The 24,988-nt window shown below is 50.2% G+C and overlaps 1 protein-coding gene across 6 annotated transcripts in view; it reads left to right on the forward strand.

Annotated features, from left to right (window-relative positions):
- LOC111143847 (GATA zinc finger domain containing 2A) overlaps window positions 1-23,828 on the forward strand; it is a 107,630-nt gene extending 83,802 nt beyond the window's left edge. For 4 of the 6 annotated variants that reach the window (XM_022497796.1, XM_022497797.1, XM_022497798.1 and 1 more), the window contains 10 exons: window positions 6,876-7,008; window positions 7,137-7,268; window positions 8,806-8,895; window positions 9,532-9,663; window positions 10,149-10,316; window positions 11,971-12,250; window positions 16,458-16,756; window positions 17,422-17,496; window positions 17,788-17,983; window positions 20,255-20,385. In XM_022497796.1, the coding sequence (XP_022353504.1) occupies window positions 6,876-7,008; window positions 7,137-7,268; window positions 8,806-8,895; window positions 9,532-9,663; window positions 10,149-10,316; window positions 11,971-12,250; window positions 16,458-16,756; window positions 17,422-17,496; window positions 17,788-17,983; window positions 20,255-20,385 (1,636 nt within the window). Of the gene's footprint in view, window positions 1-6,875; window positions 7,009-7,136; window positions 7,269-8,805; window positions 8,896-9,531; window positions 9,664-10,148; window positions 10,317-11,970; window positions 12,251-16,457; window positions 16,757-17,421; window positions 17,497-17,787; window positions 17,984-20,254 lie in introns of all 6 variants that reach the window. The other 2 variants (XM_022497795.1, XM_022497800.1) reach the window with 2 other exon arrangements.
- The last annotated feature ends 1,160 nt before the right edge of the window (window positions 23,829-24,988 follow it).

The following is a 24,988-nucleotide window of genomic DNA, read 5'->3' on the forward strand; positions in this document are numbered from 1 at the left end:
TTGGGTAAACTGTTTCTTTCCCACATTGTTTCTCCCTGCTTTGTCCCAGGGTAATTTCTAGAGTGAGTCTCCTTGCTGGGGACAGTCTGAGGATACGGTGTTACAGTGATGTGGGCTAGTTCCCTGGGGGCAGAGCTGGGCTGTCAGCTTTGTTAGCTTAGTGGTTGAAAGTGATGATGTATTGGGGCGCCTGGGTGGCTCAGTGGGCTAAAGCCTTTGCCTTCGGCTTGGGTCATGGTCTCAGGTTCCTGAGATCGAGCCCCGCATCGGGTTCTTTACTGAGCAGGAAGCCTGCTTCCTCCTCTATCTCTCTGTCTGCCTCTCCGCCTACTTATGATCTCTGTCTGTCAGATGAATAAATAAATAAAATCCTTAAAGTGATGATGTATTGGTGTATCCTTGTCCTGTCTTCAGGTCAGATGGTCCTAGGTGGGCATTGCTTCTTGGACTCTGATCCTTGCAGTCCTTTTTCAACCAGGTTGGATGTCCCCAGTGGCTTTGTCACTCGTGTGGGATGTTATGCCCATCTCTGTGTATCTGACCCTCTTTCCACACGGCTAACTTGACATCCTCACAGCACACTGTGAGACCCCACCAGAGCATGCGTTCTCAGGGCCCAAGTGGAAACTGCAAGGCTTCTGTGACCTTGCCTCAGAAGCTTGTAGCATAGCTTCCTCTGCATTCCTGTAGTTCACAGAGTGAGCCACAAAACCGGCCCAGGTTCTGGGGACAGGACTGAATGGATGTGTGAACATGGAGAGGTATGGGTCGTCTCATCAGGGTATAGCATGGTGGTCTTCTGTACATGATTTTGTGGACTATATTAAGGCTCCTTAACATCCACCAAAGTCTTGACTCACAGGTTAGGAGTTGCACTTCCAGGACCTGTTCCTTAAAAAGACAGACGTAATGACACAGAATGTAGAAATCCTCCCCCCCATTTTTAAACTTTTTTTTTTTTTTTTAATTTTTTTTTTTTATTTGACAGAGATCACAAGTAGGCAGAGAGGCAGGCAGAGACGGTGGCGGGGGAGCAGGCCCCCTGCTGAGCAGAGAGCCCGATGCGGGGCTCGATCCCAGGACCCTGGGATCATGACCCGAGCCAAAGGCAGAGGCTTTAACCCACTGAGCCACCCAGGCGCCCCTAGAAATCCCTTTTTGAAGAGAGAGAGGGAGTACCCAAGCAAGAGGGGGGCAGAGGGAGAGAGAATTTTAAGCAGGCCCCACACTCCGTACAAAGCCCAATGTGGCGGCAGGGGGGGGTCCTCCTGATCCTGAAATCATGACCTGATGTAAAATCAAGAGTCAGGCACTTAACTGACTGAACCACCCAGATTCCCCTTCAGAAATCCTTTTAAGTGAATTTGCACATCCTTTAGCAACATGGCATCAGTGCATGTGAGAGAAGCTGACTGCATATGCAAGGGTGATCAGTCTCTACAGGCATCACTTGGATTCCTCATGAGTTCACAGACCCCATCCTGGAACCAGGAGCTAAGAAAGAGAAAGAGGTGGGTACGTCCACCAGCCATGTTGCCTGAGCACCCACCATGCCAGATCCTGCTTCATCTGCTGGGACAGAGCAGTTCATAAAACAGATAAATTCCTGCCTTCCCTGGGTTTGAGAATATTTAAGTATTAACCCGCAATGGCCAGTTGTCTGTTCTGTGCCAAGCTTGCATTCATGGCAAGCAGCTCTTTACCGTTTTAGGAAAGATTGGGGCCTGAACTCCCTGATGGTCTCCTAGTGTGCCCAGGCCTCCTCAGCGCTGCGGTTGCACTCACCAGCGATCCTGAGGGGCAGCAGGGCAGGAATTGCTGTCCTGGTGTAGGAGGCACAAAGAGGGAAATATCCTGCCATGGGCTCTTCACTTACAAGAGACAGAACTAAGTGAAATTCGGATTTGCCAGGGAAGCCCCCAGTGCCAGGCTTGGTTCATAGTGCCTGCTTATGTGAGCTTTTGTGAGTGTAGCCACAGGCTTTGGAGGAGGCCCTACGGCCTTTCCTCCACTCTCAGCCAGTGTGGCACCAGGGGAAAATTCCTGCCCCTCTGGCTCTGGGGACATGGGAGGCATCACCCCCTTTCCTGGGACTGTGGTGTCAACATCAGGACTGGACCCCTCTTGTCCATTGCTTATTGGGTCACCCTGGGAATATCCTGGCCCTCATTGGAAGCCTTGGTGTCTGGGGCCCAGGCTCCTATGCCTTTGATGGTCTCCAGCCCCAGCTTGAGTGGGGGAACCTGCCTGACAAACAGGCAATGACACCATCACCCTGGGAGGCTATGGGGTTGTGCGTTGATCCAGTAGAAAGGTAAAGTACTTTCCTTGGACTAGTTTGCTGGAGTGAAGGTGAATAAGCTGGTTGTTGACAGGGAAGCCTCTGCTCAGGCATGTGCTGTCTTTCGGTGGAACCCCAGAATTCTGCCCTGAACTCCCCACACCATGATGGACAGTACTGGGCATAGCTAAGAAGGCTTCCTGAGGCATGCGTGCTGTGGGGGGTATTCCCCATGAGTGCACTGGGGGAGTGCTGATCATGCTCCCAGGGCCAGCGTGTTGAAGGACTGGGCCAGACAAGGACCTTTCTGAGGGGACATGGTTTTAAAGTTGTGTCTTAAAGTGTGAGTTGGGGCTCACATGGGAGCCTCAGGAGTGTGGTAGAGGGACATTCCAAGGAGGGACCCATAGTGAAGGCAGAGGAACCCAGGCAGGATATTTCTGTGGGTAGGGTAGGAACCTGAGGTACAGGGGCTTCTGGAAAAGCCAGTTGGTATGTTTGACCTGGAACGTGTGAATGGGCTCCAGTGGAGGAACACACTGAGGGAGGCGAGTGTTTGCAAGAGTGGGTGAGGCAGGTGCTAGGTCTAGCAGTGCCCCCTACCCCACCCTTAAACACTGCTAGTAAGTAGTTACCTGTGTCTCCCCACCCAGGCAGGCCCAAAAGATAATGGGAAGAGGGACAGTTCTCGCAGGGAATGGTTGTGTCTGGTTATACCTGTCTCCTCAGGCTGGCCCTGAGGTGGAATTTGTTGTCCTGAGGCCTCATTGGGCCTATAGTCCTCTTTAGCTTCCCTAGCGTGTGCAAGAATCTTGTGTAAGAAAATAACAAAAACCTTTGTGACTTAAAAATCGTTTTTGGGGGCGCCTGGGTGGCTCAGTTGGTTGAGTGTCTGCCTTGCGCTCAGGTCATGATCTCAGGATCCTAGGATCAGACCCCACCTCAGGCTTCCTGTTCGGGGGAGGATCTGCTTCTCCCTCTGCCCCTCCCCACTGCTTGTACTCTTTCTCTAATAAATAAATAAAATCTTTAAAAAAAAAAAAAGAATCTTGGAGATCTTGTGAAATGCAGTCTTTGATGGAGCAGGTCTTTGGGGTAGCAAGATGCTGTATTTCTTCGCACTCCATTGAAGCTTTCCCTGCTGTTCAGTGAACCAAGGCAAGTGGTGATCCATTCCCACCTGTGGATATGCCCTTACTTGCCCCTCCTCTCCTGGTTTGGGGGTCTGTCCCTTCTGAAGGATCCTGAGAACAGAACTGCCTTTTATCCAGGGTTGTATCCCTATTGCTTGGCACAGCATCTGCTTTCTTAGTGGGTTTTCGACAGATACAAATGAGTGAGTGAGTGAGTGAATGAACAAGTGTGGACGAAGTGTCCCTTTCCCATACATCAAGCAAGCCCTTTCAGAGAACAGCGAAGGTCAGAGCTGCCAAGAACAGTTTCTGTGTTCTCTTTATGAGGCCATTTCCCCTGGAATGGACTGAGAGGGCGCTAAATTTTAACTTCACACAAACTGCTGCTTGGTGAGCAGTTGGGATGGTAGCCTGGTGCTGTGGACATGGGATCTGTCATTTAGTTAAGTTTATATAAGCTCTTCCTTTCTTCTATGAAACTTGATGAAAGTTCCAAGCAGGTAACAGAATTTTTGTGTTGGTTTAGCCAAGGCTGGCATACAGGGGAGGAGGTGATGAGACTGTTTTTGTTGATAATAGCATGTTCTGCTTCCAGAGATTTTCATAGGTCACATAAAATCTCTCTTGATCGTAATATTTTACACAAGAGTTCCCAAGATGGGCAGGATGGGCTTACTGGATTTGCCCTGAAATCGTGTAGCTTCTAAATAAACTTGGTACCCACATGCCCACCGTGGACTGAAGCAGGAAAGCAGTATATCTGGCCACAGTGCTATTGCCCTAGCATGTTGGGCTAGATTTCCTCTGCTTTTGTTCTTCCGCCTAAATGGTTTTGCAATTTAGAACAATTAAAAAAACAAAAACAGGGGCGCCTGGGTGGCTCAGTGGGTTAAAGCCTCTGCCTTCAGCTCAGGTCATGATCTCGGGGTCCTGGGATCGAGCCCCGCATCGGGCTCTCTGCTCAGCGGGGAGCCTGCTTCCTCCTCTCTCTCTCTCTCTCTCTCTGCCTGCCTCTCTGACTACTTGTAATCTCTATCAAATAAAATCTTTAAAAAAAAAAAAAAAAAACCAAAAACCAAAAACACCCAAACTAATTTTTAGCCTGTGTCAAAGGGGTATTCTTTCTCCTGAATTAAAAGAACTCTCTGTGAAAGAACTGAGAAGACTTTTGAAGCACCTTTACTTTAAAAATTGAGCTTAGGAAAGTTTTCCATGTTGGCAACTAGAGGGGCTGGTGACCTCTCTGTGTTAGGAAGAGGTGGCCCTGGCCCCTATAATACACTAACAGTTCCTCATGGGCTGGTGCCACATAGGAAGTGTCTGCTGCTGGGCAGCCCCAGGGTGAGCAGGGGGCCTCCATTTTCTGACAGCACCTGAACCCTACCTCACTTCTCAAAATGAAGGCTGCATGTCACAAACCGGTTAGAACTGGCTGTTGCCATGGTTTTCATGTTGGAAGGCACAGTTAAAGGGTCACATGACCAGGGAGGGAAATGCCTTTGTCACATGACTTTTTGGTAGATGATTAGCATACAGGAAGTTCACTCCCTGCTGGCTGCTGGGATGCTGAGTGATCATTGATGGGGGTGGGGTGACGTCATTGCTTGGATGAGTTATTGATTACTCTCCGGCCAAGATGAGACCTGGGAGTGCTGTGGTTGGAGTGGCCATCTCAGGAAGCTTCAGCCTCCAGATGTTCTTGGTCCTTCAGCCTGCCCTTTTCCCTCAGACATTTGAGTTTTGTTAGACTTCTCAACCTTCAGAAAAAGTGCATGCCCTCAGTAAAATGACAAAAAGTGATTACCATTGTCTCAGCGCACTCTTGTTCAGGAAATGCTTGCAGTCTGCATTTCTAGACCTGGTTCTGCCTAGGTTGCTCCTCTGTCTGCATGCAGTCACCTGGGAGTCCACCTGGGCTGGGACCAGTGGCTACAGCTCCTATACTTGGGCCTTGCACTGCCCCTCAATATCTTTGTCTGCATCTAGAGAACCTGGATGGAATTAGAGCCCTGAGGTCCCCTTGAAAGTTGACCTTGGGCAGAGTGGGCAGTCAGCAGGGAGACAAACAGAGTGAGTGGTGGTTCCCATATTGCATTCGTCTTTGGTTTGGTGAGGCCTGAATATGATGTCCTGGGTTACTTGATAAACAGCCAACCGGTTTCTGGACTTGAGAAATCACCCCAGTGAGGTGACTGTATACTTTGAAATGGCACCTTTTTTCCCACTCCTCTGATGTCTTTTGAGATTTCGGCCAACAACTGTACTGGTTAAATCAAATCAAGGTTAGAAGGATTGAGGTGTAGCCACCGTGTGGCTCTTTTAGAAGGGATGGAAGAGCCCTGGTTGGGGAGAAGGGTCCAGGGGCAAACATGCCCCTCTATTTGGTCCTCTTTGCCCATCCTTTCGTAAAGACAGACCTCATTCCAGGAATGAAAAAGGCAGTTCAGTGGGCTGTTAAAACTAGTTCTCCATCTACAACTCTGTCCCTGCTTTCCTGGGGTCTAGGAGGGAGGAGTGGGACAACTAGCGCTATTTCTCCCAGTTAACTTTATTGAGTTTGTTCACTGGGTCACAGTGCCACCTAGTGGGTTTGTTTGGTCCTCTGCTGGTTTTCCTACTGATGAAAAGGATCCTAATCCTTCAGCACAAGTGGAGGCCAGATCTTAAGGGAAAGTTTACCTTGGGCCCTCAGCAAACAGCTGCTTGGTTGGGGGCGCACAGCATGGTCTCTGGGACCTTGTGAATGCGGTTAGAGACACAGTAGAAGCTCAGCATCACACTGTCACATTAACACACAGGAGCCCTGACGACAGGCCAAGAAAGACCCTGCCTCAGCTCCAGGATCCTAGGTTTGTTGTTGTTATAAGATTTTTTAAATTTATTTTTGAAAGAAAGCACGTGCATGTGTGCGCCCGCACAAGCAGGGAGAGGGGCAGAGGGAGAGATTCTCCAGCAGACTCTGCTGAGCACAGAGCCCTATACAGGGCTTAATCTCATCACCCTGAGATCATGACCTGAGCTAAGATCAAGAGTTGGCACTTAACCGACTGAGCCACCCAGGTGCCCTTCAAGCTGAGCATTTTTATCAAACTACACCACATGGTAGAGAAGGGAGCTGCAGTGTTTTCCGAAATGACCACGTCACCCTTGAACACAGGTGTCCTCAGCCCTGGGTACACAGAGGTGGGCAACAAGAATTAGTCTTGGCTAGGAACCTAGCTCTCAGTTTGGGTGCTTTGTGGTGAATATAGTGAGAGAAGTCAGTATGGGTGTGTGGTAGGGAGGACGCCCAAGGAGAGAGGCTGGGGAGAGGAGTGCGTGGGTCAGCCATGCTCTCCACCTCCCTGCTGTGACTGTGTCTGAGTCTGGGCATCTGTGGTATATAGGTGCCGGGCTCTGGGGAACGGTGCTGGCGGAGCGTCCAGGCACTCTGGTAACAGTCTGCTTTCCCTGCTCCACAGTGACATGAAGTCTGAGAGGAGAGCCCCCTCTCCTGATGTGATTGTGCTCTCTGACAATGAGCAGCCCGCAAGCCCAAGGGTGAATGGGCTGACAAAGGAGGCCTTGAAGGAGACCAGCACCGAGGCCCTCATGGTGAGCCCTGTCCCCGTGTTGGGGGGTGACCCTGCCTGACATTATCCCCAAATGGTGTTGGTGATGGTGGGGCCTGTGCTCCCTGGCTGTGGCTCTCCCCTTCAACCCTTGTTCTCTTGTCCTTGCAGAAAAGCAGTCCTGAAGAACGAGAAAGAATGATTAAGCAACTGAAAGAAGAGTTAAGATTAGAAGAAGCAAAACTCGTTTTATTAAAAAAGTTGCGGCAGAGTCAAATACAAAAGGAAACTACCACCCAGAAGGTGTGTGTGTGTGTCCGTTCTCTTCTCAGGAGTCAGCAGGAGCCAGTTAAAATGGGATGAAAACCCAGACTCATTACCTTGGCCCACCTTAGTGCCAGGAACCAGGAGCAGCTGATCACAGGCAAACAAGTTTCCTCAGGGCATAAGGGTCAAGGTCTAAAATGGAAATTTGAATTAAACATTTTGTGGAAAGGAAGGTAGAGTAAGGATACTACAGTGCGTTTTGGTTTGGAATATTCTCGATAGGAGTATATAAAACTCCTCATAGATGGGAAGTGTTAAGAAAACGGAGAACAGATGTCTTAGAAGCTGCTGGAAGTTCTGGGTTAAGAGCTCTTTCCCAAACGCATTTTCAGAGAGGCCTCCTACCTTGTGGGTGGGCCATGCTGGCCATCAGGAGCTACCACGGTTTTGTGGACAGATTCCCTCATGCTGCAGGGGCATGCCACAGTGCTTCCCAGGCCCCAGAGTCTCTGTCCTGGGGCTCCTCCTGCCATATCCCCTGGTGTCTGAGGCTCCTTTTGCTGCTTCTAAATGCAGATTACCATATAGGCCAAGGTTAGGTTTGTTTTGTTGGTTTATTTATTTATTTTGTTTTGTTTTGTTTTGTTTTTGTTTGATTCTGTTTTTACATTTTTGGTTGTTGGGTTTTTTAAAGCTACCCTTCCTTTTACTTTAACCACTATCTCAGTAAACCAGGTACTTCTTAAAGTAACATATTCCACTAGATAAAGGACAGGGACAGACTTGGTTCACTCCACTGAGTCTTAAACAATTGGAAAGGAAACAAATAATTGGCAGGCTCTGTCCACTGGCTATATCCACTTACTGTGTTCAAGTGGGAGCCCAAGCAGAGCCTTAAGTGAGTATCCTCCTGTCCTGTTTCCTTAAGGGGACTTGTGTTCTATATACTCTTGTCAGCTCATACTGCCCAAGACACACTGTCCCTGTCCCTTATCTAGTGGCATTTGTTACTTTAAGAAGTGCTTGGACTTGGTGCTTTCTCACCAAGGTTGGGATTAATCTATTCAAGTCTGGCATCGTTTGCCTTAGCCATCACCACTAGTCCTTCACATCCCCCAGAAGGCAAAACCTGCTCTTAAACCACAGTGTGATGTCAAGCATTCCCAGGAGGGAGGGGTACTGGAAGATCTCTCCTCTGCCCATTTCAAGATTATTTATTTATTTATTTGAGAGAGAGCATGAAAGGAGAGAGGTCAGCGGGAGAAGCTGACTCCCCTGCAGAGCAGGGAGCCTGAAGCGGGACTCCAGGGACTCCAGGATCATGACCCGAGCCGAAGGTAGTCGCTTAACCAACTAAGCCACCCAGGTGCCCCTCCTCTGTCCATTTCAGGTGTGTCAATTCCTGCTACAGACTTTAGCTGGAGACTACACTACGGACTACACTGGAAGCATAGAACCTTAGAGCTTGATGGCTTTGGAAGAGGAAGAAAACCAGTCTTTCTCCCTCTGGATTGTATGTGAGGGGAGTGGGGCTGACGACCCCCTTATCTCTCGCATGTCTGCTCTCTTACAGCCCACAGGCTCTGCTGGGAGTGCCGTGACCACCCCTCCCCCGCTTGTTCGGGGCACCCAGAACATTCCTTCTGGCAAGCCATCCCTTCAGGTCAGTGTTCCCTCTGCTTAGTCTCCTGAGCAGTCCTGATCCAGTTCCTGTGAAAGGCTGCCCATTCCTTCTGATTCCTTTGGAGTGAGGTCCAAACTTAGGCCACTTTTGACATCACGAACAAATCATGCCACTGCTGAGAGGGCTCCTCCTATGACTGCTCCTAGTAAAATTAGAGAGAGAACCAAGATTTAGGCAGACCAGGTTCCTTTTGTTTCAACAGTTCCAAGTTCGTGCGACCTAGCAGGGCCTCCTACCCACAGGGTGAGATGGGCAGAGCTCCCACTCCCAGACACAAGACTGAGGTCGGAGCAGGGGCCCGCCTTCCCTCAAACAGTCCTGTGCCCCCAGTTCAGACCAGCAAGAAAGTGACTCCCAGCCCAGGTTAGCTGGACTTCTGCTGTTGTAGGGGTGAAAATGTGCTACCTTGTTGGTGCAGTTCACTCCTGAGTGAAGCCAATCTGCATGGCTGTTGTCGTAATCCACGTTCCTTCTTCTTTTGTGTTTAGAATAAATGGGCATTTTAGTGTCCATCCCCCCCCCCTTTTAAACAAGTATGTGCTTTTATAAAACTGCAGACCTGTTTGTTTAAAAAAAAAAAAAAGTATAAAATCTGGGGCTTGGTGCTGTTGACAGACCTCTTCAACAAGAATGCCTGGCAGTGTCATCCCACCACCCCTGGTCCGCGGTGGGCAGCAGGTGTCCTCGAAGCTGGGGCCACAGGCGAGCTCACAGGTCGTCATGCCCCCACTTGTCAGGGGGGCTCAGGTGAGCAGGGTATGCTTGTGTGGTGTAAAAATGTGTTCAGGCTACTCCAGCCAGTCACCTCATGAGAATAGTCCTTCCTGGTCATCAGCTTGGGGATTATGGGGTCCCACCCTTCCCTCCCTTCATTGATCTTCTCACCATCTTTTTGTTTATTTAATTTTATTTATTATTTTATTTTTTAAGGCGGGGGGGAGAATGGGGAAATATCCATACAGTGGAATGTTATTCAGTGTTAAAAAGGTGTGGTTTTTTCGGTTTTTTTTTTTTGTTTTTTTGAGAGAGTGCATGGAGGGTAGGGGGCAGATGGAGAGGGAGAGAGCGAATCCTAAGCAGCCTCCATGCCCACTGTAAAACTCGATGTGAGGCTCAGTCTTACAACTCTGAGATCATTACCTGAGCCAAAATCAGGAGTTGGACGCTTAACCAACTGAGCCACCCAGGCACCCCATCCCTTTCATCATCTTATCCTCTGTCCCACCCCACAGCAAATCCACAACATCAGACAACATTCCAGCACGGGGCCGCCACCGCTCCTCTTGGCCCCCCGGGCATCTGTGCCCAGTGTGCAAATTCAGGGACAGAGGATCATCCAGCAGGGCCTCATCCGTGTCGCCAATGTCCCCAATACCAGTCTGCTTGTCAACATCCCACAGGTGAGGACTGTGCTGAGCTAACCTAACCCCACCCCCCGCACGCACACACATCAAGGGCCCCTAGTCCTGCGGCATAGTCAGGTCTCCAGAGTGGTATGGTGTGAGCTGCCTGCTCCCTCAGAGTCAGGCAAGGCCTAGGGTGCCCCATGGGGGTTTGGACTAGAGCTCCTCCTGTGTTAAGAACTATGGTCTAGCTGAGATGGATAGGTACTGAGAGGGGGAAAGGTTCAGACCTAAGCTGCAGGGTATGGGGGAGGCTTCAGGTGGTGGACCCAAGATGTTTTGGGGGATGGATGAGGCCAGGTAAAGCATCCGATCGGCCTAGAGATGGCTGGGACCGGGGGGCGGGGGGTGAGAGGGGTGGAGCGGCACCAGAGCCTTCCTCGCCCTCCTCCCTGTCTGCATGAGCATATGAGGGGAGCATGTCTGTAAATGTCCTCACAGCACTAGCACATCTATTCTTAGCCACGAGTCCTTTCACCTCTGTACAGAGCCTCTGAGATGGGGTGGGTCTGTTCCCACAAAGTAGTGCCAGGAAGATGGGACCAGGGTGGGTGGGCAGGCTAGAAGCAAGAGCTTTATTGACAGAGAAAATTATTGGGTCTGCAGGGGCTTTTGCTGATGGCTGTATTAGCTTCTCTTCCTCCTCTGGCATGGTGCATCTTTGTCTGCCTCCCTCAGATAAGAGCCTGACCAGCAGGATTCTGAGCAGCATCCCCGTCTCCTCTAAAGTCAGACCAGGCTGAGCTGCTTTGATGGCTGGTGTCCTCTGTGTTGGGAAACTTGTTCAGCTCTTGAGACCCTCTGTGAGGGAAGGGGCCCTGGGAAACCATTCTGGGCTCCCTGAGTCCTATGATGTGTTGTGTGCAAGTTGTCAGGTGTGTGTATTTTCATGGGGATGGTGTATGCTGCTTTCCTTAGATTTTCAGAAGGGTTCTCAGCCTCACAAAATTAAGGGCACTAGTGTGATCAGCTTTGGGTTTTGGGGAAAGCACTTGACAGGGTTGAGGGCTGGGTGAACTAAAGGAAGGAGACAATGGAGCATTGGCCACTGGGGTCTAGATGAAGACGAGAAAGTAGTACAGGAGCACCAAAGATCAGGAGTGGGGGAAGGGGCGGGACAGAGTTTGGTCCAAAAGCTGTTCTCCACCATAACCCCAATGAGGACACATGAAGTGAGTGAAACATTAGAGTCTCAGACAACCACATACAAAGGTGCTCATGAAGCAAATGCCACCAGTGCTGTAGTGATCTTCTCTCACACCCCTGTGAAGATGGCGGCCATCCGACCTGTGCTGGGAGGAAGTCTGCTAGGCCATAGTGATGGGACAGTGGCTGTGTTGCCTGAGCGGGGGTGCCCACTGCCCTGGTTTTGGCTTCATAGATGTCCTCATGTAGCAAAACACAGCAGAATACAGATTGTAAATGTGTGTGGTTTATTGGATATCAGCTAAACCTCAACAAGTATGTTTTATAAGATTGGTCATCTCATACGGTGAGGAGTTTAATGCTGCTTTGCCTGTTGGCTTGCTTATGTCAAGCAGCTTGGAGTTATTACCTTAAAGATTCATTAGTCAATGCAGCTAACAGTGCCATCCTGGTCTCTGGGATTAGGCACCCCCAGAACCCTGACCAAGTTGTTATCTCCTAAAAGCCTTCCCCAGCGTCGCTGAAAGGGACGACAGCCACCTCTGCTCAGGCCAACTCCACCCCCACCAGCGTGGCCTCTGTGGTCACCTCTGCTGATTCTCCAGCCAGTCGTCAGGCAGCTGCCAAGCTTGCGCTGCGCAAACAGCTGGAGAAGACGCTGCTAGAAATCCCCCCTCCCAAGCCCCCTGCCCCAGAGATGAACTTCCTGCCCAGCGCTGCCAACAACGAATTCATCTACCTGGTCGGCCTGGAGGAAGTGGTGCAGAACCTTCTAGAGACCCAAGGTGAGTGGGCCTTGGAGCTATTTTCATCTCTTGCCACTGAAGTTTTTCTTACAATAGGTTATTTTCAATGCATAGCACATGTTGGAATGTCTGCTGTGTGCTGAGAGCTGTCTTGGGGTGGGGCATCTTATGCATAACCTTTTGTATCAGTCCTGCTTTCTATGAGCCTTTACTTTTTGCTTGTTTCAGTTTTTACATTTATTTATTTGTTTGTTTATTTACTGCGCGCATGTGCTAGGAGTTGCAGCAACCCGGGGGGTTGGAGGGGTGCAGGTGAGGGCAGATCTTCAGCAGACTCCGCACTCAGCACATAGCCCAGCACAGGGCTCAGTCTCAGGATCCTGAGGTCATGACCTTAGCTGAAATCAAGAGTCATACACTTAAACTTAACCAACTGAGCCACCCCAGTGCCCCATTAGTTTTTACATTTTTAAAAATGCTTCCTATTGGGGCGCCTGGGTGGCTCGGTGGGTTAAAGCCTCTGCCTTCGGCTCAGGTCTTGATCCCAGTGTCCTGGGATCGAGCCCCGCGTCGGGTTCTCTGCTCAGCGGGGAGCCTGCTTCCTCCTCTCTCTGCCTGCCTCTCTGCCTACTTGTGATCTCTGTCAAATAAATAAATAAAATCTTTAAAAAAAAAATGCTTTCTATTGAAGTATAGTTGCCATACAGTGTTAATTAGTTTTAGGTGTATGATACAGTGATTTAACCATTTTATACATTACTTGGTGTTCACCACCATAAATGTGGTCACCATCTATCACCTCGGATAACTTCTTTTTTTTTTTTTAAGATTTTGTTTATTTATTTGTCAGAGAGAGAGAGAGCAAGCACAGGCAGACAGAGTGGCAGGCAGAGGCAGAGGGAGAAGCAGGCTCCCTGCCGAGCAAGGAGCCCGATGCGGGACTCGATCCCAGGACGCTGGGATCATGACCTGAGCCGAAGGCAGCCGCTTAACCAACTGAGCCACCCAGGCGTCCCTCGGATAACTTCTTAAACATATCACAGTCACCTTTCTTGTTGGGGCCTCTTCTGAGAGCTGGGCCCTGGGGACGCCCAAGGGCCTGCACACATGGTCTGAGGGCAGAAGCTGCTCTATGATGGTGGGGCAGGCAGAGAGGCATGAGGAGGAACATTTACAGGAGGCTGACAGGCTTTGCTTCCAGAAAGGTCTTTCCAGCTAGAACTTTTCAGAGCCCTGAATGCTCTCAGCCCTGAGGTAGGAGGGGGACACCCATGCCTGGGCCAGACTCACTTTATCGCCCTCCTTGGAAACAGTTTGGAAAGCACCACTTGCATGTTAAGAGGTTTTAGTGATTTAAAAAAGGGCATATATAGGGTCGTGATCAAAAGTAACATTGGTGCGGCGCCTGGGTGGCTCAATGGGTTAAAGCCTTGCCTTCGGCTCAGGTCATGATCTCAGGGTCCTGGGATCGAGCCCTGAGTCTTGCTCTCTGCTCAGCAGGAAACCTGCTTCCCTTCCTCTCTCTCTGCCTGCCTCTCTGCCTACTTATGATCTCTGTCAAATGAATAAATAAAATCTTTAAAAAAAAAAAAAAGTAACATTGGAAATGGAGGTGGGAAGCCAGGTTGGCCTTTGAGGGGCCTCCACCAGATGATTTGAAGACATTTCTGCTTGGAGATTGAGTTTGTGATGGTCTTATTTAGGCAGCCAGCCTGAATGCTCTCCCTGCATGATCTCAGCAGATGCTCAGACCTGAGGAGGAGATGGAGCTGGTCCAGGGCAAGGGAGGGCCTGGTAGGCTTCAGACCACATACCTTGAATTGTCTCTTGGGACATGCCGATCCCTCTCAGGCCTGCCCTTACCAGCACAGAGTTGGGAGCAACAGTAATGGGGCTTGTGCAAAGGAAAAGCACCTTCTGATTGCTTGCTTCTTGTCTCCAGAGAGGGAAGGAAGCAGGTATGTGTGACAGGTAGTTGGGGTCCCTGCAGTGCCTGCTTGATGTCAGGGTGTTGGAGGGAGTGCTCTCTTCCTCCTCTTTAGTCAGTATATCACAAAGGATATATCACATCCTTGGACATTGTAGCTAGTGCCTCTTAGAGGTAGAGCCCTCCGTATTTGGTTGGGGGCCAGACGCAGGGCCAAGGATGCCCAGCTGGCCACCTCAGATTAACTTGTAGCTTCCTTACTACCTCCCAGCCACCCACCCACGCCATTGCTCTTAAAATCCTCCCCAACCACAGGGCCATATGTAGGATTGACTGTGAGTCAGGCTGAGAGTGGGAAGCCACATAGGGACAACATTGTCCTCTGTAACATTGGGGATGGTGGCCTCCACTTGTCAGGGAGCCAGGCTCAGCAGGGAAGGGTGCGAGCTCTCACACCCTTGGATGTGTCTGATCCCTTTGGTGTCATCTTTATGATGGAGTGATTTTGGCAAAAGAGCTGCCGTGAGACCACTGCGGGATAGGTGGGTGGTGGGAGTCCCAAGTCAGGACACAGTGCCCACCTGTCTATCTGTGTGCCCTGGGCATCTGCTCTTCTCAGTCAGCCCGTGTCTACCTGTTCTCTCATTGGGGTCAGTATCCTTCTGGTATTGCCCAAAATGGGACCTAACTGGGAGGAAGCTCTGAGCGCCTTTTGAGGTGTCCCCTAATGCATCCCAGAGCCCCAGGCTGGGTGACTAAGTACAGCCTTGTACCAATGTCTCCACTCTCATGTTGGTCATCCCTGCTACAGCTCCCTGGAAAGAGGTGCTGTGTCCTCTAGGGTTAGATGTTTGGAAGGTGATGTATTCTTTTCACCGGAGCATGTTAGCTGCAGGTGAGAGCCTGGAGCTGGGGGCCTGGGGTGAGGGGCTCCTCCAGTCTGATCCTATATAGCCCCTCAGCATTCAGGGGCAGCTTGGGCAGGCCCAGGGCTGGAGAGAGGCCCAGGGTCTCTTGGCGGCATTGTCTCTGATAGTAAGAGGAAGTCAAATCCTTGAGTACTCTAGACACACAAAAGATAGTTACAAGAATACAAAACGAACCCCTTACTTCGCTTTTTCTTTCTTTCTTTCTTTCTTTTTCCTTTCCTTTTCTTTTTTTTTAAGATTTCGTTTATTTATTTTAGAAAATGGGTGAGAATGAGTGAGTGGGAGGTGGAGCAGAGGGAGAGGGACAAGCATACTCCGTCTGTCCTGAGGATAGAGCCTGGTGCAGACTCAGTCTGACAACCCGAAGATTATGACCTGAGCCAAAATCAAGAGTTGGAGGCTTAACTGACTGAGCCACCCAGGCTTCCCCATTTTACTTCACTTTCAGTGACAAAAAGAATATTGATCCCATACCTGAGCATGCACTTTACTTGGCTTCCCCAGTCACCCGTCCTATGGCCAACCAAGGGGATGCAATGCTCCCGTTTCTCAGATATAGGGGCCAAGGATCCAGAGTGCCCTCACCTGGGCAGCACGTGTGAGTCCTGGCCCTGCCACTGACTGGTGTGTGACTCTGCAAGACACTTTATCTCCTTAGCCTTGGTTTCCTTCTCAAAATAACAGCATGGGTTGCCCTTTTAGGAGGTTTGCATGCACAAGACAATGGGTATGACGTTTGTCAGCAGGAGTATCTGCTGGATAATTAGTCCTTAGTTGACTGGCCCTCTGGCAAGAATGCCTATCACAGCAAGGTGGGACCTGGAGGGTCACCTCCTCTTCACTGTGAGAAGGTGGGGGAGAATAGGAAAGGCAGTTGGGAGGAGCTAATCTGAGATCGCTTTTTGTTCTTTGTAAGATTTTATTTATTTGAGAGAGCACAAAGTGGGTTGCAGAAGGAGAGGGAGAAGCAGGCTCCCCGCTGAGAAGGGAGGCCAACTTAGGGCTCCCAGGACCCTGGGATCATGACCTGAGCTGAAGGCAGATGCTTATCCTACTGAGACACCCAGGCACCCCTAGAGAGCACTGAGGTTCTTGAGAGTTGGTACCCAGTGTACCTAGTTCATGGCATTTTCCAAAGCTGCTTAACTTCCTTTCTATCAGCAAACCTTCCCCAAGGCGCAAGGCTGGCCTGGTGTCCACACATAGTTGGCACCAGTACATGCGTGCCAAACAGACAATGTCTTGGGATTTGGCTTACTGATGCCAGCTGAGCCACACAGTCCAGGGCACTGCTCCAGATCTGTCACACGTCCTCATCCTGTCCTGGATGGTAAGGGCTCTGACTCTGGCATCCTGTTCCTATGACATGAGTCCACCTATCTCCCTGCAGCGGGCAGGATGTCAGCTGCTGCTGTTCTGTCCCGGGAGCCCTACATGTGTGCGCAGTGCAAGACGGACTTCACATGCCGTTGGCGGGAGGAGAAGGGTGGCGCCATCATGTGTGAGAACTGCATGGCATCCAACCAGAAGAAGGCACTCAAGGTAGAGCACACGAGCCGGCTGAAGGCTGCTTTTGTGAAGGCTCTGCAGCAGGAGCAGGAGATCGAGCAGCGCCTCCTGCAACAGGGTGCCGCCCCCACACAGGCCAAGGCTGAGCCTGCCGCCGCCCCACACCCCGCACTAAAGCAGGTGAGAGTCCTTGGGGAGCCAAAGCTGTGGCCCTGCGGCCTGGGAGTGGGGGTTGGGCGGCCTCACCTTCTAGGAGAGGGGCCTTATTCCCTTCCCTTAGCCGGGAGTTGTTGCTAGCAAGCAAGATGTTCTGACGTTCTGTCCCACACTGGGCAGTTATCTGCCTGGTTGTTAACTGTGTGTCTAAATTGCATTTAATGGTGGCCTTTGGTGGTGAAAATACTAATTTGCAGTTTCTTTAGATTTTGTAGCTTTCACGTGCAGTGTTCCGGCTGACAAGTACTTCTTGTCTAAAAGGACTTTTCTGAAAGCCACATTGAGATGCAAAAGGGGCATTTGGAAGAAATGTTCTAGCTAAATTAAGGAGAGAAGCAAGTTTGAAGTCAAGTTTTGGCTGCTTTTTTTAATGCTTTGCTTTCCCACCCCCTGTAGACCCAAAGCACTCCGTTGGCAATTTTTTGTGTCCTCGGAAGTCATTTGTAATTCACTAATAAACACATCTTCTCAAGATCCTTATATAGTGGGTGGCTGTGCTGCCCTCAGGAAATGGCCTGTCCCGTGGGGACTGGGCCTCGTGGGGCCACAGCTGCTGCCCTTGGTCACTCTAGGTCACCCTAGGCTGTCTGTGGATGGTGCTGACCTCGATTTCAACCCCGTTTGTATAGGTCATAAAACCCCGGCGTAAGTTGGCGTTCCGCTCAGGAGAGGCCCGCGACTGGAGTAACGGGGCTGTGCTACAGGTCAGAACTGCGGTGCCGGGAGCCCCTGCACCGCGCCACCAACCAGCCCTCACGCCCCAGACCGTGACCACGTCAGTCGCCGACTGTCACGCTGCCTGCGTCTGTCTGTCTCTCTCTCCCTCCCTCTTACCCTCCCCCTCGGTGTAACTTACCTGGTCTCCTGATTTTGGACTTTAGGGACCCTGTGTGGGTGGGAAGAGGTCGGCCAGAGCACGGAGAGGCTGCGCTGAGCGTCTTGCCCTCTGTCACCGCCTTCCCCACATGAGCCATCACACCCTTTCTCCACTGTAGGCCTCCAGCCAGCTGTCCCGGGGCTCAGCCACAGTGCCCCGTGGTGTCCTGCACACGTTCAGCCAGTCACCCAAACTGCAGAACGCAGCCTCAGCCACAGCCCTTGTCAGCAGGACCGGCAGACATTCCGAGAGAGCTGTAAGCACTGGCAAGGGCAATGCCACCACCAACTGGAAGAAGGCACCCCTAAGTACAGGTGAGCCGCCCCCACATGGTGACGTGTGTCCCTTCCTTGCGTTTGTCTAAGACTTGCACGTACACAGGGTGAACAGAAGTGGTGCAGAGAGCCCTGAAACCCCAGACCTGTTCCCTGAGAGCAGCTGCTTTTGACTGTTCAGCTTAATCACTGTTGACCAAACAGGATGCCCCAAACAAGTGGTGGCCCTGGGTAAATACTGATTTCCCCCCTTTGTACACTCTATACCCAGACTCTTAGCTCTTGACTCAAAATGTTGGGCAAACCGAGTTTGTGTGTGTGAGTCATACACACACCATCCGGTGGACACCTGTCAGCACAGACACTTATCTTGCCAGTTCTGGCTCCCTGACCCCTTCCTGCCATAGGGAACATCTGTTTTTGCTGGTATGTTGTATCTTTTCTGGTGCACTAACTTAATTTCTTGTTCAGCCAGGTAGTGTTCTTCATTCTTGCTCTGTGAGACACTCTTCCCACTCTCTGCTTTAGGTCAGGTGGTGCAAAGAGTAAACAGAACAAGAACATGGGGAGGGGTGGGGGAAGGGTAAGATCCCTGGGGCAGGGGCTAGGGTTTTAACTAGGGTGGGTGGCAGAGGATTCTGAGAAAACCACATTTGAGGAACAACTCATTGGGTGGGGGGTACCCTCAGGTGAGCACTCCCAGTCTGCCACAGTCCCATCATCCCTGGGTTGTCCTCCACACCGCTTCCCTCCCTCTTTTTTATTATTTATGTGCCAGCATTAAGGTGACAGTTAAATATTTGTTTCCATCAAAACAGGAAAGTGAAAGGTAGGCACAAAGGGCTGAAAGGAGACAGGTGAGCACTTTCGCTCTGGGAACCAGTGTCCCTCCCTGCCCCCCCCCAAGTTTGTTGTATCCCCGTAGGTTTAAAAAGGGGGCAACACCATAAAAACCATCTCCTTAGGCAGAGCTGGGAAAGCCAGGCTGGCCGTGCAAACAAAACACCGGAGTCAGCTGTGTGTGCAGCTGACCGTAGAGTTAGAAGTGTGGCCAAGAATCCGAGCCTTCCAGAGGGGAAAGCTCAGGGGAGGGAGTACATTGGTCTGGCTGCGGAGGAATCAGAGCAGCCTAGAGAGCATTTGTAGACAAGGGCAGAGAGGCCTTTGTGCAGCACGTGCAAGATGCAGCTAGAACTCACAGCTGCTTGAAAATTCCTTTTATGGAAAATTTTGAAAGTATGCAAAATAGACACAGGTGTGTGCGTGTGTGCACAGTTGTAGCAGCCATGTGAAAACTGTGTGTTTAAGGTAATGAATGTGAAGGAGTAAGTAGTTGCTGTGTTCAGTAGTAGGATGAGAGGTAAATATCTAGTAGCATAAAAGCATTTCCCAAAAGGGTTCTCCCAGCACTCCAGGTTACCCTTGGTTTCTGGGCAGGACCCAGTCAGGTTTCTCTTTCGTATGTAGAGAGGTTTCCGTATTGCATTTGACCTCAGAACATTTGTTCCACAAAATGTTGTAGCTGCCACCAAAAATACTCCTGGGGTGGGGCGCGTGGGTGGCTCAGTGGGTTAAAGCCTCTGCCTTGGGCTCAGGTCATGATCCCAGGGTTCTGGGATCGAGCCCCACATCAGGGAGCCTGCTTCCCCCTCTCTCTCTGCCTGCCTCTCTGCCTACTTGTGATATCTGTCAAATAAATAGATAAATCTTTAAAAAAAAAAATTAAAAAAAAATACTGTTGGGGTAACACAGTGATGGGGGCAGGGGACAGGGCAGTCCTTAGCCTCAGGCTAACCCAAAACCTGTGTGTGTTGGAGATCGGTGGGTAATTTGTTCATTTTCCACTTGTAAAAGATGCTTGCTCGTTGGAGAAATTTGGAGGATAGAGAAAGAAAAGAATGGTGTTTCTTACCCCAGGAGAGCAAAAGCTGTACTTCGGGGCTTTTCCCCCAATTCTGCCTCTCCACTGGTATGTCCCTTGTGTGTAACTCACTGAGTGCCCTACAGAGGCATCATGCACCATTCCGTGTCCCTGTTAATGTTTTCATGAGAGAGGGGCGCCTGGGTGGCTCAGTGGGTTAAAGCCTCTGCCTTCGGCTCGGGTCATGGTCCCAGAGTCCTGAGATCGAGCCCCGCATCAGGCTATCTGCTCGGTGGGGAGCCTGCTTCCTCCTCTCTCCCTCTCTGCCTGCCTATCTGCCTGCTTGTGATCTCTGTCAAACAAATAAATCTTTTTTAAAAAAAATTAATGTTTTCATGAGAGAATATTACCCATACCATTAAACACCCTGTCATTGTGCTCTTTTGCAGGCGGGGCCCTTGCGTTTGTCAGCCCGAGCTTGGCAGTGCACAAGACCTCCTCAGCGGTGGACCGCCAGCGGGAGTACCTCCTGGACATGATCCCGCCACGCTCCATCCCCCAGTCAGCCACATGGAAATAGTGCGAGCCGGGCCCAGTGGAGAACAGGCTCCCTCCTCCCTCCCACCTGGCCCTGCCACCCTCCACTCGGGAAGACCTCATACTCCCTGAGGAAACGAGTGAGCGAGCGCCGGCCGCGCTGCAGAAGCAAGGGCCCCGTTCTTGGCTGCTGAGTCTCGTCGCAGCTGAGGGGCTGCTTCACAGGTGGACGAGGAATATCACTGAGGGACCTTTCCCTTGGGCTTTTTTCCTTTCTTTGCCTTTAGTTTGCCCAACACCAGCAGAAAAGTGGACCTTGGGGGCTGGTTCTGCTTCCGGCCCTTTCTTTCAGCGCCCCCAACCCCTCCCCCCCGGCAGGGTGCACGGACGGCTCACCCTGGACACTGTGACACGCTCGGCGAGACCGGCGCCCGGGGCTTCTGAAGTCAAGCGGAGCGTTCTGTTTTGTTTTTGCTTTTCCCCATCTTAGCCTCCCAGTCTTTGGCTGCCTTCCTTCATGGCAATCTTTAGGTTGACAGATTTTTTTTAATCACCTCATGATGATGGAGTTTAAAGTAAACCGTGCAGACCTAGGGGTCCCTGCCGAGCACGGCCCCCACACCCCAGAGGGTGGGCCACTGACTGCCTAGCCCTCACTCTAGCGGAAGGCCTCTGCTGCTGCTCAACCCGGAGACCCTGGACCTCCCACATTTAGCAGAAGAACAAACTGCAACCCAGACCCCAGCCAGAGGGCCTGGGATCCCAGAAGCCGCACGCCGCCAGTAGAGGAGGGAGAGAGAATTGGCAGCAACACCCAGAGCCTGAGTGGGAAGTTGAAGGGGCGGGCTATTGTGTTTTTTTGTTGTTGTGGTTTTATTTTATTAAATTCTTCCTTTACTTACTTATTTTGATGGACACCATCTTAAGCTGCCCTGGCCTATGCTCCTGTCAGGTGTGTCTGGTGGGGAGGTACCCCTGCCCTTCCAAGACTTCAGGGTTTTCATTTGGGTCTAGTTTAGAACCTTCCCTTAAAACAGGGCCATGCTGCCAGGGTTCGCCTTCAGACTGTTTTGGTTTTGGTTTTGGTTTTTTTGTTTTGTTTTTTTTGTTTTGTTTGTTTGTTTTTTGTTTTTTTTTTTTTTAACTCTCTTTCGAGTCTACAGAAATGTCTTATGCAAAGGATCAGGTCTGCTCTTAGTTGTGTTTCATTTTGGTTTCTCCCACTTCCTAAAAATCGGTTCCATGAGGATAGGCAGAAGCTGTCGTGAGTGTGCTGTGCACAGGGCTGTCTCCGTGCAGGTGCGTGGGTGTCCTATGTGCACGCACACATGTTTGTCGACGTGGAGATGGGGTACTCTTGCTCCCCACTTCAGCCCCAGCCCTAGTTTTCTATCCATGCAGTTAGGGACTTAATTTAAAATCCTTATTTTGTAGGGCCTCCTTCTTCAAAACACACTGCTACAACATTCTAATAAAGGCTCATTTAACCCCCTCTCTCATGTGTGAATATCCATGTTTAGCAACATTTTGACCCGCGGTAGAAGACCTAGTTTTGCAACATTCTAATTTTTTGTTGTGTAAAACCCTATGTTTTAAATTGATTTTTGTTTTGAGTGCATAACTTAGAGGGCTGAAGGAGGGGAGGGCAAGGAAGGGTGGCTTTCATTCCAAGATCCAGGGATTTGGGGGAAAGGAGGGAAATTGACATGGGGGGGGTGTTTTTACACCAAAAAATCAAGAGTATGCAAGCATTTCTATTTCTCACATTTTTCTGTGTGCCTGGCAAATAAATACTTGTCTTATACTATCCTGAGCTGTTAGCCCTCTCTGTTCAATGACATGGGCCAGATTTTCCAAATCCTTCAAGAAGGAGCACCTAGGCTGGCCACTTATATGGGCAAACAGACGTCAGTTCTATGCAGTAACTTGGGATCAGGTGTCCAGGCAAGAGTCACCTCTGCACTGGAGGGGTGTGCCAGGATTGTCACGCCCCAGCTGGGGTTGAATGGGTCTATGACTCATGGGCCCAAGCTGAACTGTGCTGCACAGGTTGGTCCTCAACCTCAGCCCATTAGAACCTCGCTCATCACTGTGCTCAGGAACCCACCTCTACTCACCTTTCATGGCTGGACTTCTACCGGCCCCTGAGCTGTTAAGTGGGCCTCATGAATTCAGACAAACCCGACCATCACAGGTGGAGGATGGGGCTACCGGCCCTGGCTCTGCCTCCTCCAGCCCAGCGTCCCTGGGAATAATCCCATCAGGGGCCACTTACTGTGACATGTAACTTTTTTTTAAAGGAGAGAAGAACGTGAGATGCCTTAATCTTTTGTTCATTTCTACTGTATCAAAACTCTTAACCCCTCCCTTTTTTTCTTTTGTTTCCCCCTTTGCAGTATAACTTCTCTGATAAGCCCCAAATGAGTAGTTCTTTGATGAGGTTTATGATGTTGCAGGAAAGGCATATTAAATACCTCTCTGCATGTGGGGTTTAGACATTAGGAAGCAGATAGTAACGTTAAGAGTGTTCTCCCAGCAGCAAAGCCTGTCAAAATTGGTCACAGTGCTGGGGTCCTGGTCTCCCCCACCCCCACCCCAGGAGCCTCAGGACTGAAAGGACTTGGTTCCTACGAGCAGTGACAATGTGGGAGGATGATGATGGTCCCAAGTTACCTGTGACATGAACTCTGAATGGCAACTGGAAACTGTTCAAGATGATAGTCACTCAAGGGTGAAGGGCTGCATGTTTGAAGTGGCTGTCATACATGTAAACATGAGTGTTCATGTAGATACATGTGTGTCCACTTGGAGCCTCCCATTGCTCTAGCCATCCTACCCATGTCACTGGGTCCCCAGTGTCCCAACTGTGATGTTGGGACCCTCACCTTTGAGAAGGCCAACAGTTGCCCTCCCAGGGGTAGCCTCTGCTCCTGTTCATATCCTAAGACCTTTATGAAGCAAACTTGGCGCCAGTGCAGAGGGAATGAAAGCCAACTGAGTACAGCTGCGCTGGGTGTTGTGGTTCCTGTGTCCCACACGTCATTTTCCTATGGACAAAGACATGGGGAGGAGTTTTCTATATAAATACTCTTATCACAGGGGTGTAAATCATGGAAAAGACAGTTGTTGCTGCTGCACCATTGGGTTTTTATTTGATGCCGAGTTATGCTGCACATGATGGTTGCCTAAAGAACTTGGACTGAGCATTTTTTTTTTAAAGGACAGCTAAAGTTTTATAATCCTTAATGAAAGTGTAATAGAAAGTTACACTAGTGCAGGGTATTTGGAAGGTGGGGGTTTGCGGGATGGGTGGGTGGGGAGGTTGTCACTTGTATTTATTGTGACTCTAAATCTTTGATAATAAATGTAAAAGGTTGACCACCAAACCAGAATAGAAGTTCCAATAAACAGAGGCTGGAATCAATGGCTATACTTGTGTCATGAGGAAGTTTTAGAATCTGACGGAAAATAAAGAAATGGACAACATGTTGGGTGTATATTTCTTTTGTCCCCTCAGCCCTGCTTTCCCTGCACTTATTTTTGTCCCAGCTTTGGGACAGCTTGGAGACTGGGGAAGGTGTAGCAGGGTGACCCCTTGTTAATGGGGAAACAATGAGACATCTGCTTCCCGGGCTTCTTTCGGACTTAACTTCCAAAGGTGGCGGGAGTACTTCCCCAAACTGGGCACTGTGGTTTTGCTTCTGGGCCTCCCATCTTCACCAGAACCTGTGGCTTTGTGGCCTACTTATTCACAGCCGAAAGAAGTGAAAATCCAGTGGGTGTTGCCATTAGCTCTTAATCCCTTCCAGCCTCCGCCCCCCCACTCCTGAAGTGCTAAGTTTTTCTGGGCCAATTTTCAGGCTTGGCATCTGCATTGGGTGTCTTTGCTGCAAGACTTAGAACAGGTGCAGGTTCTAGCACTGATGGAGCTGCCATGCCAGCTATGAAATCAATTTCTGGTGAAAATTTGTTTTCAGATGTTAATGCACTGTTTGAAAAGTTATTGAGACCTGTGCTCACTGGTGAATTTTTTGGTAGTATTTTTTATAAGATTTGTTTTAGAGGGGGAGAGAGTGCAAGCAAATGGGGGAAGGAGCAGAGGGGGAGAGACTGTCAGGCAGGCTCTCCACTGAGTGCTGAGCTTGAATCCCAATGTGGGGCTCCATCTCAGGACTCTGTGATCACAACCTGAGCCCAAACCGAGTCATATGCTCAACCAACTGATCCAGCCAGGTGTCCCAGTGACTGGTGAATTCTGATGTGCCTAAAATACAACTGTGTTTTCCCAGGTGCGTTCGTTTGTTCGTTCATTCATTCATTCATTTTGCAGTTTCTCCTCTTTTTTGTTACGACATTCCTGCTTCCAGCCTGGGGGTTGATGGTCCTCTCCAACCACCACACCTAACTACGTTTCACATGGACAAGGCACAGAACTGACAGAAGACATTACAGAAATTAAACCCAAACCTGTCCCAGTCTACCTGTGACATATCCTGACTGGTGCCCCATGCCCCACCACTGGCTGTGAGCAGTACACTTACGGGGCTCCAAATTCAGCCCTCAAGTGAGTTTTCACTGGGTTAGGCACAGGCTCCTCAACTGACCCACTGACTCAACAGGGGTGAGTGTCAAGCAGCTTCTCCAGC

The sequence above is a fragment of the Enhydra lutris genome, unplaced genomic scaffold, assembly GCF_002288905.1.
Source record: "Enhydra lutris kenyoni isolate GAN:26980312 unplaced genomic scaffold, ASM228890v2 scaffoldscaffold10, whole genome shotgun sequence".
Lineage (NCBI taxonomy): Eukaryota > Metazoa > Chordata > Mammalia > Carnivora > Mustelidae > Enhydra > Enhydra lutris.